Genomic DNA, 12,566 nt, shown 5'->3' with positions numbered 1-12,566 from the left:
CCCCCCCCCCAACAAGAAGATAGCCAGCACCTAACCCATGGGCCATTCACCATCCTTCGAGTGTATTTCTAGATGGAATTGCCCTAAAATCGGCCATTGCGTGTAAGCTAGGCGCGCGTATGCTCAGCATAGACAAGCAACTTGGAAGAGGACTATGGGTCTGAGCGAATCGAATACAAATCGTGGAGTTGGAACGTCCCCCACGGGTCTCTAGAAACCTGGAATAAGACGAGAAACTTACCCCTCCAAATCAATGTCGTCCAATCTCGTTGTAAGCGGTCAGCCAGCCTCAGCTTTGATAGAAACGAGGCTATCCTTGACAAGGCCACAAGCGCCAGATGCACCATATTCGAGATCCACCGACGTGCGCAGGCGGGGGTTCTGGCGGGGTCATTCCTTTACATAAAGGCCCTATTTGCTTTGTCTAGAGTATTTTCAAAGTTCAACAGGCGATGAATATCACTCGATTTTGACCGTAGATCATGCCATACCAATTCCCGTCGCGCATCTTATCTTTGGCTAAGACGATGTTTCACGACACTGCTAGACCGCGAGATCAGCAGCCGATCCCCTGTATGTCAGGGTCCGATCTATCAGGGAGTGCGAGTTAGAGTTCGAGTTGCACTGACGCTCTTAATCCTCGCTCTGGACCCTGAAGAATACAGCCGACGTCTAACTGCCGATGCATCAGCCCAATATCAGCCTTCATCCATGCTTGTCAACAGCATCTGCTTGACGTCATAAAGCCAAGGGCTCGCTGGTTGGCTCAGCTTGGATGTGGGCTACAGTGAAGTTGAAGCGTCCCACTGCTGGCACCAGATGCAGAACGAGACGAGGGGGACCCTTGTTCCTTATTAGCGCGTTATGTAAATGATGCGGCGATAACCTTGGAAGCTTTTTTTCTGTCGAGATGAAGATCAACCCCAAATCTGGACTCCAACTTGGAGGCTTTGTCCTCTTCATGAAGGGTCCATTGGTGCCCGCCACCAAACGTCTGACAGTTTTGACTAATTATGGGATTCCGTGAACTAAGGGAGCCACAGAAGGGCCGTGCCATCCAGCTTCTCGAGTCAAAAGCTTGGTGTAAGCGGTATGGTACGTACACTGAGCATCTCGATGCCGCAACTCCATATCCGATACTCGCTCGGTTTTGTGACTCGGGATAAATCGCGGACAACTGACTTGGATTAACTAACCTTGGTCAAAAATAAAAAAAAAGGCGATGGTTACCTCTCGTTGCACAAACTATGTGTATGCATGCCTTGGTTCGATACCAGAAAGTCGCAGTACTGTAGTCTTGGACGACAGTGACCCGCACTAGATGTAACATGCTCGCCGCCCGTCTTCTTTGTCTTTCAGTTACGGGTCGCTATACTATCCATTGAGATGTTTGTTCCAGGCGCTGGTGAAACATGGTCACACGCAATCATCCCCCTTACTGAACCTCTGACGGGATCGAAAAAAGATGGACCAAAGTCATGATATGTGTACAGACTACCACGCTGGTAGGGCGGCTCAGAGCAAAAGATAAGTAGTCTAAGTAGACAGAACTTGGGATAATCGTATGTATAATCACCAACTTACCCACTACTTGCCTCTGGAAATGCTAGATCTCCAACAAGAAATGTTCTATCATTCGGTGGACGGCGGTCCTTTCGTCATTGAAGCCGGGCCCCTTCCATTGAGATGCGAAGGTGGCATGTCGTCAATGGAGATTGGACAATTCCCCACCAGATCGAGGGGTATTGTGCAGACGTTCTTACACACAGAGGGGACTTCGTGCGTAGCTGGATGTGATGACATGTGCCGGAGGCTTCATCTATTCGAGCGATGTCGCTGGAATTGCAGCCCAATGCAGCTCATAGAATATGAAAGGAACATAGAAGATGCATCTCATCTTTGCCGCCAAACTAAAGCGAGGCCTCTGCAGAACACACTCATTGAACCGGCAATATTTGAAATGTCGTTCTTCTGGCGTCATGTATGTCATCTTTGAACTCCGGGGGGATGGACATTTGACCCTAGAAGTCGTGGGGGTAGAGCAGCGGTGAGAGAAATATGATGGGCGAAGGAAGAAATATCGATCATTTTAGCACGGTCATCGACCGAGCTGCCACTCTACCACCTCAAATCAAGAGTGAGGAATGCGAGATTGTGCATCATGTGCTCTCTGTTTCAATCTGGGCATGGTGGTCTCTTTTCCATCATTGGTTGGCTGCCATCCCTTGATTTCTAGAATATCCGCCGGTAGCGCAAAGGGTCAGACGAGATGAGGGTGCAAAGTCGCCGATCCAATTACATGGTAAAGAGCACCATCTAATTGATGAGGCACACCGGAGGGACAGAAACTTCTGTTATTTGCCAGAAGAACGATGTATCTCTAACACACTCTCCAAGTTAGATCCTCTGTCCGCTAGCATCTGAGTAGATCGTCTCCAGTCTCCATAGTGGCGTGTGCTCAACATACATAAACAAATTCGAGACGGGCGATATTCATACTACAATGGAGTACTTGTTTCGCTTGTTGATCCCTCAAGGGTATGAGCGAGTCGTGACAGAACACACAATATGAAACCAGCGTTAACTGCTGCAGGTTCTAGGAATGAGTGAGGCAATTCAAGGCCATGCATTGATTGCAAGTTTGAGGATGGCTTCTTTTTGTCTGCTTCCAAGGACACTAGCTTCACTAGGCCGCGTCCAAGAGCTTAAATATGGAACGTGGCATGAGATGAGATATAAGGAATTTATATCTGACTCACAGTTTAAACTGTTCCCCAGACTGAGGCTGTATGGAATACGGTTCCTCAAGAATGTCTATCATCAGAAAAAGCAAATTTGAGACAACATGACTCGGACCAACAGTGTATACTCCATACAGATGCCTACACCAAGATCATGGTCAGTGCACGATAAGGATATCCTGGCTTTTAGAGGCTGTGAACCCTTGTTTGTGTTGCTGGATCTTCCTGCCAGAAAGAGAGGAACATCTCCGAAAAGCGTTGAGATCTCGGCATATAGAGTTTGGGGCTTGTTGGTACGGATAACTACCTACTTCACGATATTTCTCGAAAATATGACCAAGCATGGCCATCTGAGCTGCAATTGACGGCTGCATCCTGCTCAAACGCCCTCTGTGGCCATGACTGCAGAAGAATATTCTCCTGCAGCAGCGGCTTATATGTCAAACGTATTATGCCCACCCAAGACATATTGCCGAATTGGGCAGGACGACTGATGTTGACTTGGGTTTCAATGGTCTAGACCGTTTCTCTGGCCGTAGACTCATCAGAGCTATCTCAGAATATCTGAGTCCCGAGATGGGTATGGTAGTTTCGTGGTCTTGTTTAACTACCTTTCGACTTTGTTCGATAATATTCAATAGTGGACCAGTACCTATTGTTACGGACCGCGTTACGACTCTTGTAAGCGGCACAGGATTTACTGGCGTCTTACTGGTAGCAAACAATGCCATGCCGCCGAAATTCCACAGAGACTTGGCTTGCGTTTCTTGCGTAACAACACCATATTTGTTCCAGTCTCTGACATCGTAGGGTATCTACCACTGTAGAGATCAACCGGCGTAGTTGTGGGCGTCATGAGGTTTCTAGCAAACTGTTACGACAAGAATTAAGCCGACGTAGAGATGATATAACACTGGCCACCTCTTTAATTGTATTTACGGCGGTGCTCGTTAGCTTTGAACTTTTTGTCTTGGCAAGTGTTGAGATTGTTTAAAGATCATCGTGAGTTTGAGCATTTTGAACTGGTTCAGCGGAGCGGGATGAGCATCCACTAATGGGCAGGGATGAAGAGAGCTAGCTCAACAGCCTGCAGGCCATAAGTATTCGCTACCTAACATCGGGAGTGGAACTTGGACAAGGTACTCTCTAGGCCCTTCAAGCAAGATGACATTCGACTCCCAATCAGAGAATAATGTTAATGAGTTTTAGTGGGGGTATGACATAACCGCAGCGAAAACGCCAAGAGAATATGAAATGGCCAGAGGTTCCGCAAACTTCAAAGGCGCAGCAGTAAGTAGTAGAGGCGAGGATACCTAGTCGTGATGGGCCATATCCTCGACAGATCAACCGCAAATGAAGAGAAGCAAGGGGTGATTTGGCGGAAGAAGAACCGTGTTGATAGAGAGAAAGCGTTCGTTTCCGCATGTTTAAACCTCATGACGGAGATGCGCGTGGCAGAAGCATAAGATATTGAGGGAACTGTCCAGAATATAGTCCGAGGTCTCGTGGCAGCGAATAGCTGTGCTGCGTGACGGCCGTGTCTTAGATGTGCCATCGATAGTCGTGACAGCCATCTGACCGTGACGCGTTGGGTTGCAGGTGGGTTCGGTGTTGATGTTCGTGTGATAGTGCTGCTGATAGCTACTGAATCCAGAAAGTGATGAAGCCATGGAATGGTCGAGTCGCTTGGTGGTGTGGGTGGTTGATCGACCATGATGTTTTCCCGGTGTTTGAAGTTGACAGCATTTTAACGATTGGCTAGTCATTGCGATGTCCATCTAATATTATTATGAATCGTATGCTGTTCCTTTGCATGTATTCACAGCAGTGACGTAAAAGTCATATCCGCTAGCAACATTGCTTGCTTGTTGCAACAGCGACCCATATGCATCGATATGGGGACTCTCGCTTGTTAAGGAGCCCGGCAGACATGGCGATATTTTAACGTGATGTGCGATGTCTTGTATCACAGCCGGGCCATTATTGACCAGACAAGAGAGAAACACGCGTATCAGTGTAATCGGGCGCTGCATGTCATTCTTCTCCAGATGCTCGATGCATCATCTCTATCAAATGCCGGTGCTCCACTAGCAGGGAACCCCAAAACTTCGGTTGTCAAGGAACCATGATGCCATGTTGCAAAGAGAAAACGAAAAGTGCAGTAGTATATTGCGAAGTTTCTGTTTATCTTGCGGATTTCCCATCTCTTTCTCAGGTAATGCTTTATATGTTGTTTGAGGGCACCGTCGATATGAACACAAGCTGTGTTGGATGATGGCGCGCCCGTCGCTAAGTAAACAAACAACGAAAACAACACAAAATCATGGTGTTGATGAGCCTGGTCGTCAATACCCATGGCCATGGTCCGTGAGACATTGGTCTCTGGTATGGAACGCAGGGCACAAGCAGTGGCTGATGCTCGTGCACGTACTTGATCTTTATCCTGACTGTAGTGGTCAGTGTCCCTCTTATATCGTCGTAATGTTATTATCATGGTGGTTTGTTTACTGCTGAAAGGATTCAAGCCTGGACTGGTCCGGGCGGGCTGTTGGAAATGAAGGTCCAGCACTAAGAGCCCATCAGGGACTGGAGTCCCGACACTGCAACGTCCCTAGCCTCCCCTAAAGGAAATAAGCGGCTTGCGACTATCGCTGAAATGGCTATTTCAGCGGAACGGTTATCACCAATCTCAGGCGCAGCACTCGGATAGTCGCTTGTGACTCGTCCGAGTCCCTGTGCCTCTAGCCCATGCCCTCCCTTATCCCGGTCAAACGCCAAGCACCCCCACCAATGATAACCCCACTAAGACCTCCGAAGACTTGGCGGCGCGACTCGGTGATGCATGCTGTCTTCTGTCATTCACCACAAGATATCATGAGCTCGCGGCGTGCCCGGTACAACATCAACCTGACAGTCCTTATCCAGCCATGTTCTTCAGCCACTCCTGAACCTCAGCTAGAGAGAGGCATCAGATGAGGGGAGGCTTCAATTATGTCTTGCTCAGCTCTTCTTAAAACAAACCCCCAAATACGAAGGTGGCGGGGTTGAGTCAGACCTGAGGCCAGTCTCGCATCATGGAAGATTAGACATGCTGCTGTTTGATGCGTGTGAAGTCGGCCATGATATAACTACGAGTCTTTTAGCTTGACCGACTTTGGCGATGAAGCCTGTCAAGTATGAAGGAGGCGAATATGCAGAGTTGAGATCAGTGATCACAAAATTCCGGAGAGAAAAGTGATGAAGTTGATATGTGGTGGCACAGGGAATGGATTGGCTGAAAAGACCATTATAGACAGGCGAAAGGCTCTAAAGGCACGGACGGTGAGTGAAGACTGATGCGAGGGAAGCTAAGCAAGGTGTTGCAGAGGAAAGCCACGGCCGTTTTTTAGTCGATGTCGTTATCGTCGTTCTCATTGTAACCGGTATTACTTTCTCCATTTCAACCGCTGCCGTATCCGTAAACTTCAATGCACAAAATCGATCGCTTATGACCTCACCTGCCAGCGCGTGCTGCGACTATAGCTGTGAAGAATGCATTCCCTCTATGAATCTGCAAGAGATCAAGATGCCAGAGCGCTGCATGTTGGAAAAAATTCAGGAACTGCTACTGGGCGATTCTTTGCTGAATGTGAATCCCTCGTCGCCGGCCTGGACCCTCGCTGGGATAAGTTGCAGAAGATCCATTCAAGGGTCCACCTCAATGGTCAACATCAACCAAAGAGGTCGCGATGTATAGGATACTTGCGCCCCTTGAACCAGTCAGCCGCCGTACGGGCCAGCCAGGGTACCAACCAGGGTGGTTAGAGGCAAACCCATCCTGCGAGAGGGTGTCCTGACTCCTGGGGTGGTGGAGGAAGGGTGTGCTGTGCTGCTCGCTGTAGGTAGCGCAGTATGTCCATCCGCTCCGCTATTAACGCTACCAAGAGTGAACCTGTGAGGTGAGGTGAGCGTGAGCCTCCCGTCGTGATGGAAATTGAAAAACCGGCCCCGTTCAATTGGCAACGAAAATCAGTGGGCGGGCGAGGTTCGTGAGGACGAGATTCCCATCTGATACACCCCTGTTGTTAGTTCCTATGGGTCTCTTCCCAGCACCCACACTTCACACTTACAAGGTAGGTACTTAGTTCTTAGACTCCCCTTCGTCTGCTTCTTCTCTTACTTTCTTGGGTTCACGTCGACTTCCCTCCTCTACAACCTCGACCATTTCGTCGGTCCTTCGAATCCTCGAAGGTTATCGGACTCGCACTCGGATATCTCGAGTCGTAATAATCACCCCGTGTCTTTGGGTCGCCGAATTCCATTTCAACTGCTGCTGCTGCTGTGCTTGCGGCCGGTTCTCCTACATCAAACGAGGTGAGTACATGATGCTCCTGTGCCGGGTTTTTATTTTTGATCGCATTCCCATTGTGCCGGTATTTGCATCTTGATTTCGCTCAGCGTTCTTTTGCGTTTGAATTCTCCTGCTGTTCTGCGACAGTGATGGAAAGGGAAACGTGACGGTGATGAAAATGCGTCGCGGCTGCCTATCTTGCTCTGCATCACCCCGACTGCAACTGCCTGAGACAACCACCACTCCATCCATATTTGCATGGAACTTCCACCCGTTTGGCCCCTTCTGCACGCTTGCATTTACATCGATCCGCGCGTTCTAGTGCCTTGCTACAATTTACCGACAAAACCCTTGTGTCTTGATCCAAATCGACTCTATAATCGCTCCTCTGGCCGTCATCTCCCGCCCCATTGCGTGATTACTGCCACTAGCGATTTCTCAAATGCGTGTGACCATCCAGACTGCGACAGTGATCACGCCTAGCATTGCTACCTACGACGAGTGAAGAACGCGGCTGTGCTCAATCATTATTTGGCCTTCATGCTAAACACAAACCTCATTTCTCTTTTGAGCCACTGGCAGTTGTGTTCCTGCTCGCTTACATTTCACTTTGAGTGCTCGAGGAAGACAGACATTGTGTTCTATTCGCCTCGCATCTGCTTTGCGTTTTGTACTTGGCCAACTTTTCAAGCTTGACAAGTCACTAACTCGTTAGTGAAATAGGTCGACATCACAGCCCCTCGATATAATAGAAGCGGTCCCTTTCCTATTTGGCATTGCTAATTCCACTCCTTCGTCCTCCGAACCACATATTCTTATCCTTCTCGGGCCTTTCATGTGTTGTGGGCAATAATCATGGATTCAGAAGACGGAGAACTGTTCATAAAGGTGGGCATTCAGCATATTTGCATTCTTGTTGATCACGTTAACTGACTGGTGACCATAGCAACTTGCCGGCTATGTTCGGACGCACGAGAAGGCTTTGGCCAACGCTCTTCAACTACGCCGCCAAGTCCGTCATAAGCCATCTCAGAGTACAGGCTCAGCGACCCTCCTCTCCCAAACTTCCACTTCGCTTCCCGAACGACCATCTACCTCCGCTTCCACATCGAGTTCGCTCGCAGCTGCATTGTCGCTCGGAACCCTAAACTTCACATCACATAATGCCAAATCTGTAAAATTGGCTCTCACGCCTCATCACCTATTTTACCTGCTTTCCCGCTTCGAAGAACTCGGCATCAGTGTCGGTCCTATGAAAGTCCGGCTTGAAAATCTCCACGACAGTTCATCCTCTGCCAACTATGTTTCTTTCCTCAGTAATACCCAGCGATCGAGGAGCAAAGGCTCGGATATTGATTCAATACACTCTGTCTCGAGTATACGAAGTGTCATGTCGGGCATGTCTGCATTATGGTCGAGTTTCGGCATCGGGGCCAGTATATCCGCTGCCCGGACCGAACGCCAAAAAGCCGCCCTGGAAGCTGACATGAAATACCTCTATTCTGCTTTTACCAAGATTCCTTGCTTGAGATTGGCTCCAGATTGGCGTGCCCGCCTGATTCGAGGTTATGAAGAGTTTCCATTTGATTCAGCTGTACCCCTATACGTTTTCAAGAACCTGCAGGCTCTCGAAGTTAGCAGCATCGACTTCCGGCAATTCTTTGGCTGGGATCGTCTAGCCGATCAGCTACGTTCTCTTACTCTGAAACGTGCCGGTATTGAGGACCCCGCGGACATCTTGATTGACATCGTCTTGGATGATATGGACAAACGCCGTCGACGAGTCTCCAAATCCCAATCCTCGCCCACTTCAGTTTGGACGGGTAGTGGCAGTCCTCGTCGTAATATTGCCCACCCCGAGCTTCACCGAGCCGTGTCTGCTCCAAGCTCTCCTGGTGCACACGTCGACATGCGGGTCGGTTCGTTGACCCCAAGTGAACATGCTATCGAAGAGAGCAGCCGTAGGCAGTCTTTGAGCAAGGATGACGAGCAAGATGACACCCCACAAACTGTGCACAAATCTTCTCGTCCCAGGAGCAACTCACCTCCGCGCCCTACCAGCTCTCGAACGCAATCACATCCTGTTCGAGGTAACCATCACCGCATGAGGCGATCCGGATCTGGTAGCTCTCATTCCAGCCTTTCCGATTCTTGGACTGGCCATCACCATTCTCGAGGTAGCTCTGGTAACTTACTTGCCATGGGCGTCCTCCCCACTTCAAAGTGGCGCTTTTTGCGACATTTGAGTCTGGCTGACAATTCCATGACCTCTATTCCGCAAAACAGTCTCTCACCCCTATCCAACACACTCTACTCTCTGGATATTTCCTCCAACCTCTTTAGCCAGGTTCCAGACAGTTTGGCTACCCTAACCGCCCTCAGAGCTCTAAACTTGTCTCACTGTATGATCGACTCTCTCCAGTCATTGACCCGCAACCCTCTTCCTGCCATCACAGCTCTCAACCTTCGAGCAAACAGGCTCCAGAGCCTTGCTGGCGTTGAGAAGTTGGTTCCTCTTGAGAGACTCGATTTGAGAGATAACCGTCTAGTCGACCCAATGGAACTGGCGAGATTGACAGGTATCCCCGACATCCACGAGATTTGGGTTGAGGGCAATCCCTTTACTCGTACCCACAAGGATTATCGCATCACCATCTTTAACCTCTTCCGCAAAGCTCCAGGCTATACTGACGACGTGATTATTGATGGCAGTGGTCCAAGTTACGTTGAAAGACGATCACTGGTTGACCGCCCCCCTATCCCCGACTCCATCCCTGTCGTCAAGCCACAGGCCCCTGAGGTACCTACTGTCGATGTCAGCAAGCCTGCCATTATTTTCAACCCTCCCAAAGAGCCAGCTGTCCTCCGAAAGGAACGGCCTACGCCTAAGGCTGTCATGAGTGAAATCAACACCAGCTCGACACGTCGGCGAAAGACTCCAAAGAGGCGAATCGTGGATTTGGCCACTTCTGATACCCCATCCTTCCCAACCCCAGTCGAGGTTCAAGTAGCGAAGCCGGCTGGCAAGCAGCCCAAGTCTCCGCTCACTAACGACGGAAACTACCGGATATCCCAGCAACCTGAAGGCCAGGTTTTGTCGCCGCCCACATTATCGACCGACTCGCAAGTTGTCAGCTCACCTGAAGTACCACGAGTTGACACCAACATCTTCACCAACATCCCAGCTGCTTACTCATCTAACGATGACGCTTCCACTTGGAAGGAATCCCAGGACTGGGATGCTGGTGGTGAAATGTACCGTCAGAAGATTGAGGCGTTGCGTAATACTGTCGGTAATAGCTACCTTTCTGTCTTGAGCGAAGAGACTTGGACTACCAGCCGCCCGGCAGACTTTTCCACACCTAATGTCCCATCCGGTACAACCATGCGCACAGCACACACTCCTATCCACGCCCCTCAGGCTCAAGCCATACATAGTGGCCGGACCTTGGGCTGAAATCGAAGATGCGATACCAGCAGAGTTAGACCTGGAAGACAATATCCATATGATACCCATATACCCTCTCTACTGTGGGAGCATGCTGGACTCCTCGGTATGATTCAATTCTTCTGTTGAGCTGAGTCTGAGGACTCAAGCTCGACCACTTCGTGTTTTACTTTTTATTGGCATTTGCAACGATATCATGGAGCATAGCGAGGCGGCGTTTTAGGCAGATGATGCATCTGCATTTGTTTGAGTATAGGAACTCATCTTTACTTTTCATGGCTGCTTCTCCTTTCTGGAGCCACCTATGTTTCTCTCACCCTTGTTCTAGAGATATCACATCTTTCAGCGGCCTCTGATAGAGGGAAAGGGTTTCATATAAAGAATGCCTGTTGTTCTCATTCGAAATGAGATTGAACATGTACTGTTTTTTTGCTTTCACGTAGGAGTCTGGACATTGCGTTGGAAGGTCAAGGGCATTTGCCCATATGCATTTTTGATTTTACGGTATGGTTGGAAGAAAAAAAGACTTCACTTGGCTTGAAGGTTATGTGATCTGAGGCAATTATGCTGAAGAATTGGAGATTGTTGTAATACATGATATCCTCTATCTGTTCAAACCCTTGGTGCTTCTAGTTGTCCTCTTGTAACACTGTTGTGGTATCCTAATAATCGTGGATTGCCACTGTCCCAGAATATGGAATCCTTATCGTGAACGTGCACAGATTGCAATGTTAACAAGGATCGTTTCAGAGGTCACTCGTCGTGGCTTATGAGCCCTGGAGGGAAGTGATACTTTTTTTGTTCCCGATGATGCCGTCGTGGAAGAAGCCAAGAGATGAGCAAGACTATTGGTTGACGTGACCAGGTCAGCCGGCTTTAGCATGATGCTCTAAGTCACAGAGGAACCAAAGAGGCTTGGGATTAGTTTGGGTGTTAGGAGACTAGGGGTGTTGAAAGAGACATGACCAGATGCTTATGGACGATTTGTTCCTGACACAGCTAGAACATTGAGATGGTGTGCTGGCTAAGCCGCCGGTATAAGGTACATAAGAACCTCAGTTGGTGTTGATGGAGGGGGCGGGCTGAGTGAGAGATTGAAGGGTTGGGAGGGTAAGTTTAAGGCTTAGCCAATATCTGAGCCATGAGGGGGGCGTCATCATTCCTGGGTGAGGTGCGACATTGAACTTTTGGCGAAGCAGCATGGGTCAAGCTTAGTAGTGTTGGATGGCTGAGTCAATGCCACAGATTTGAGGTCATTCGCATTCGTAGTTTCCATGCCAGTATCACGATGGCGACGAGGGTAGTGATAGAGTTCGAATTGGAGATTTCCAGACTGTGGCATAAGTTAGTAGTAGAGTCCTGGCTTTCCATTTATGGTATTTCTCTCAGGTCGTTGGTATTGGTAGGGTATGTGATTATCCTTTTTAGTTTATAGCTTCATGCTACCCGCTACCCATGAGGACGAAAGCAGATACTGAAATGGTACATAAGACGATGTCCATAATATTGTTCCGGTGCGGACAGAGAAGCCTCAACAAGTCAGAGTAAAGGGAGAGCCAAAAGCTACTATGCATAGGTCACTCGGGCTGTAGACCAGGTCACCAATATCAACCATAATATCTGGAGATATATTAGCCTGTGATACAAGGCTCTGATGTGGATTATCTATCAAGTCAGGTACTATCTATTCATCTACGACCATTTGAATTGCCTGGCAAAGAGATGCCGTACTTCTTCGATGGCATTTTATAGTGCTACCACCGTTATATGATGTAAGCTCTTAAGCTCAGAGCCACAGAGAACCATATAACGACACCACGTGGAACTGACGATGCATCAATAATCATTGACCGCTCACAAAATCGCCAACACCTGGATCCGCCCGGAAGTCGTGCCCGTTCTGGGGCCGCCGAGGCAACGGAGTGGATCGAAGCGGATGACTCCGCGGCCAGGGACAGGTACTAGGGTCGTTAGATCTGAGGCCATCGTGAATATGGATAAGCTCTCATGCACCTCAAAAGTCAGAGTAGTCCTCTGGGTGCGCTCA

At 49.0% G+C, this 12,566-nt stretch overlaps 1 protein-coding gene across 1 annotated transcript; it reads left to right on the top strand.

The window, feature by feature from the left end:
• Window positions 1-7,926: 7,926 nt before the first annotated feature.
• On the top strand, window positions 7,927-10,528 carry FPRO_05003 (uncharacterized protein; the record flags this gene model as incomplete). The annotated part of the gene is made up of 2 exons (XM_031230574.1): window positions 7,927-7,959; window positions 8,018-10,528. The coding sequence occupies 2 exons, from the start codon at window positions 7,927-7,929 to the stop codon at window positions 10,526-10,528; spliced, it is 2,544 nt and encodes an 847-aa protein (XP_031080697.1).
• Between the last annotated feature and the right edge of the window lie 2,038 nt (window positions 10,529-12,566).

Source organism: Fusarium proliferatum (genome assembly GCF_900067095.1).
Source record: "Fusarium proliferatum ET1 genome assembly, contig: FPRO_scaffold004, whole genome shotgun sequence".
Classification (NCBI taxonomy): domain Eukaryota; kingdom Fungi; phylum Ascomycota; class Sordariomycetes; order Hypocreales; family Nectriaceae; genus Fusarium; species Fusarium proliferatum.
This window is presented reverse-complemented; position numbering and strand designations above follow the sequence as displayed.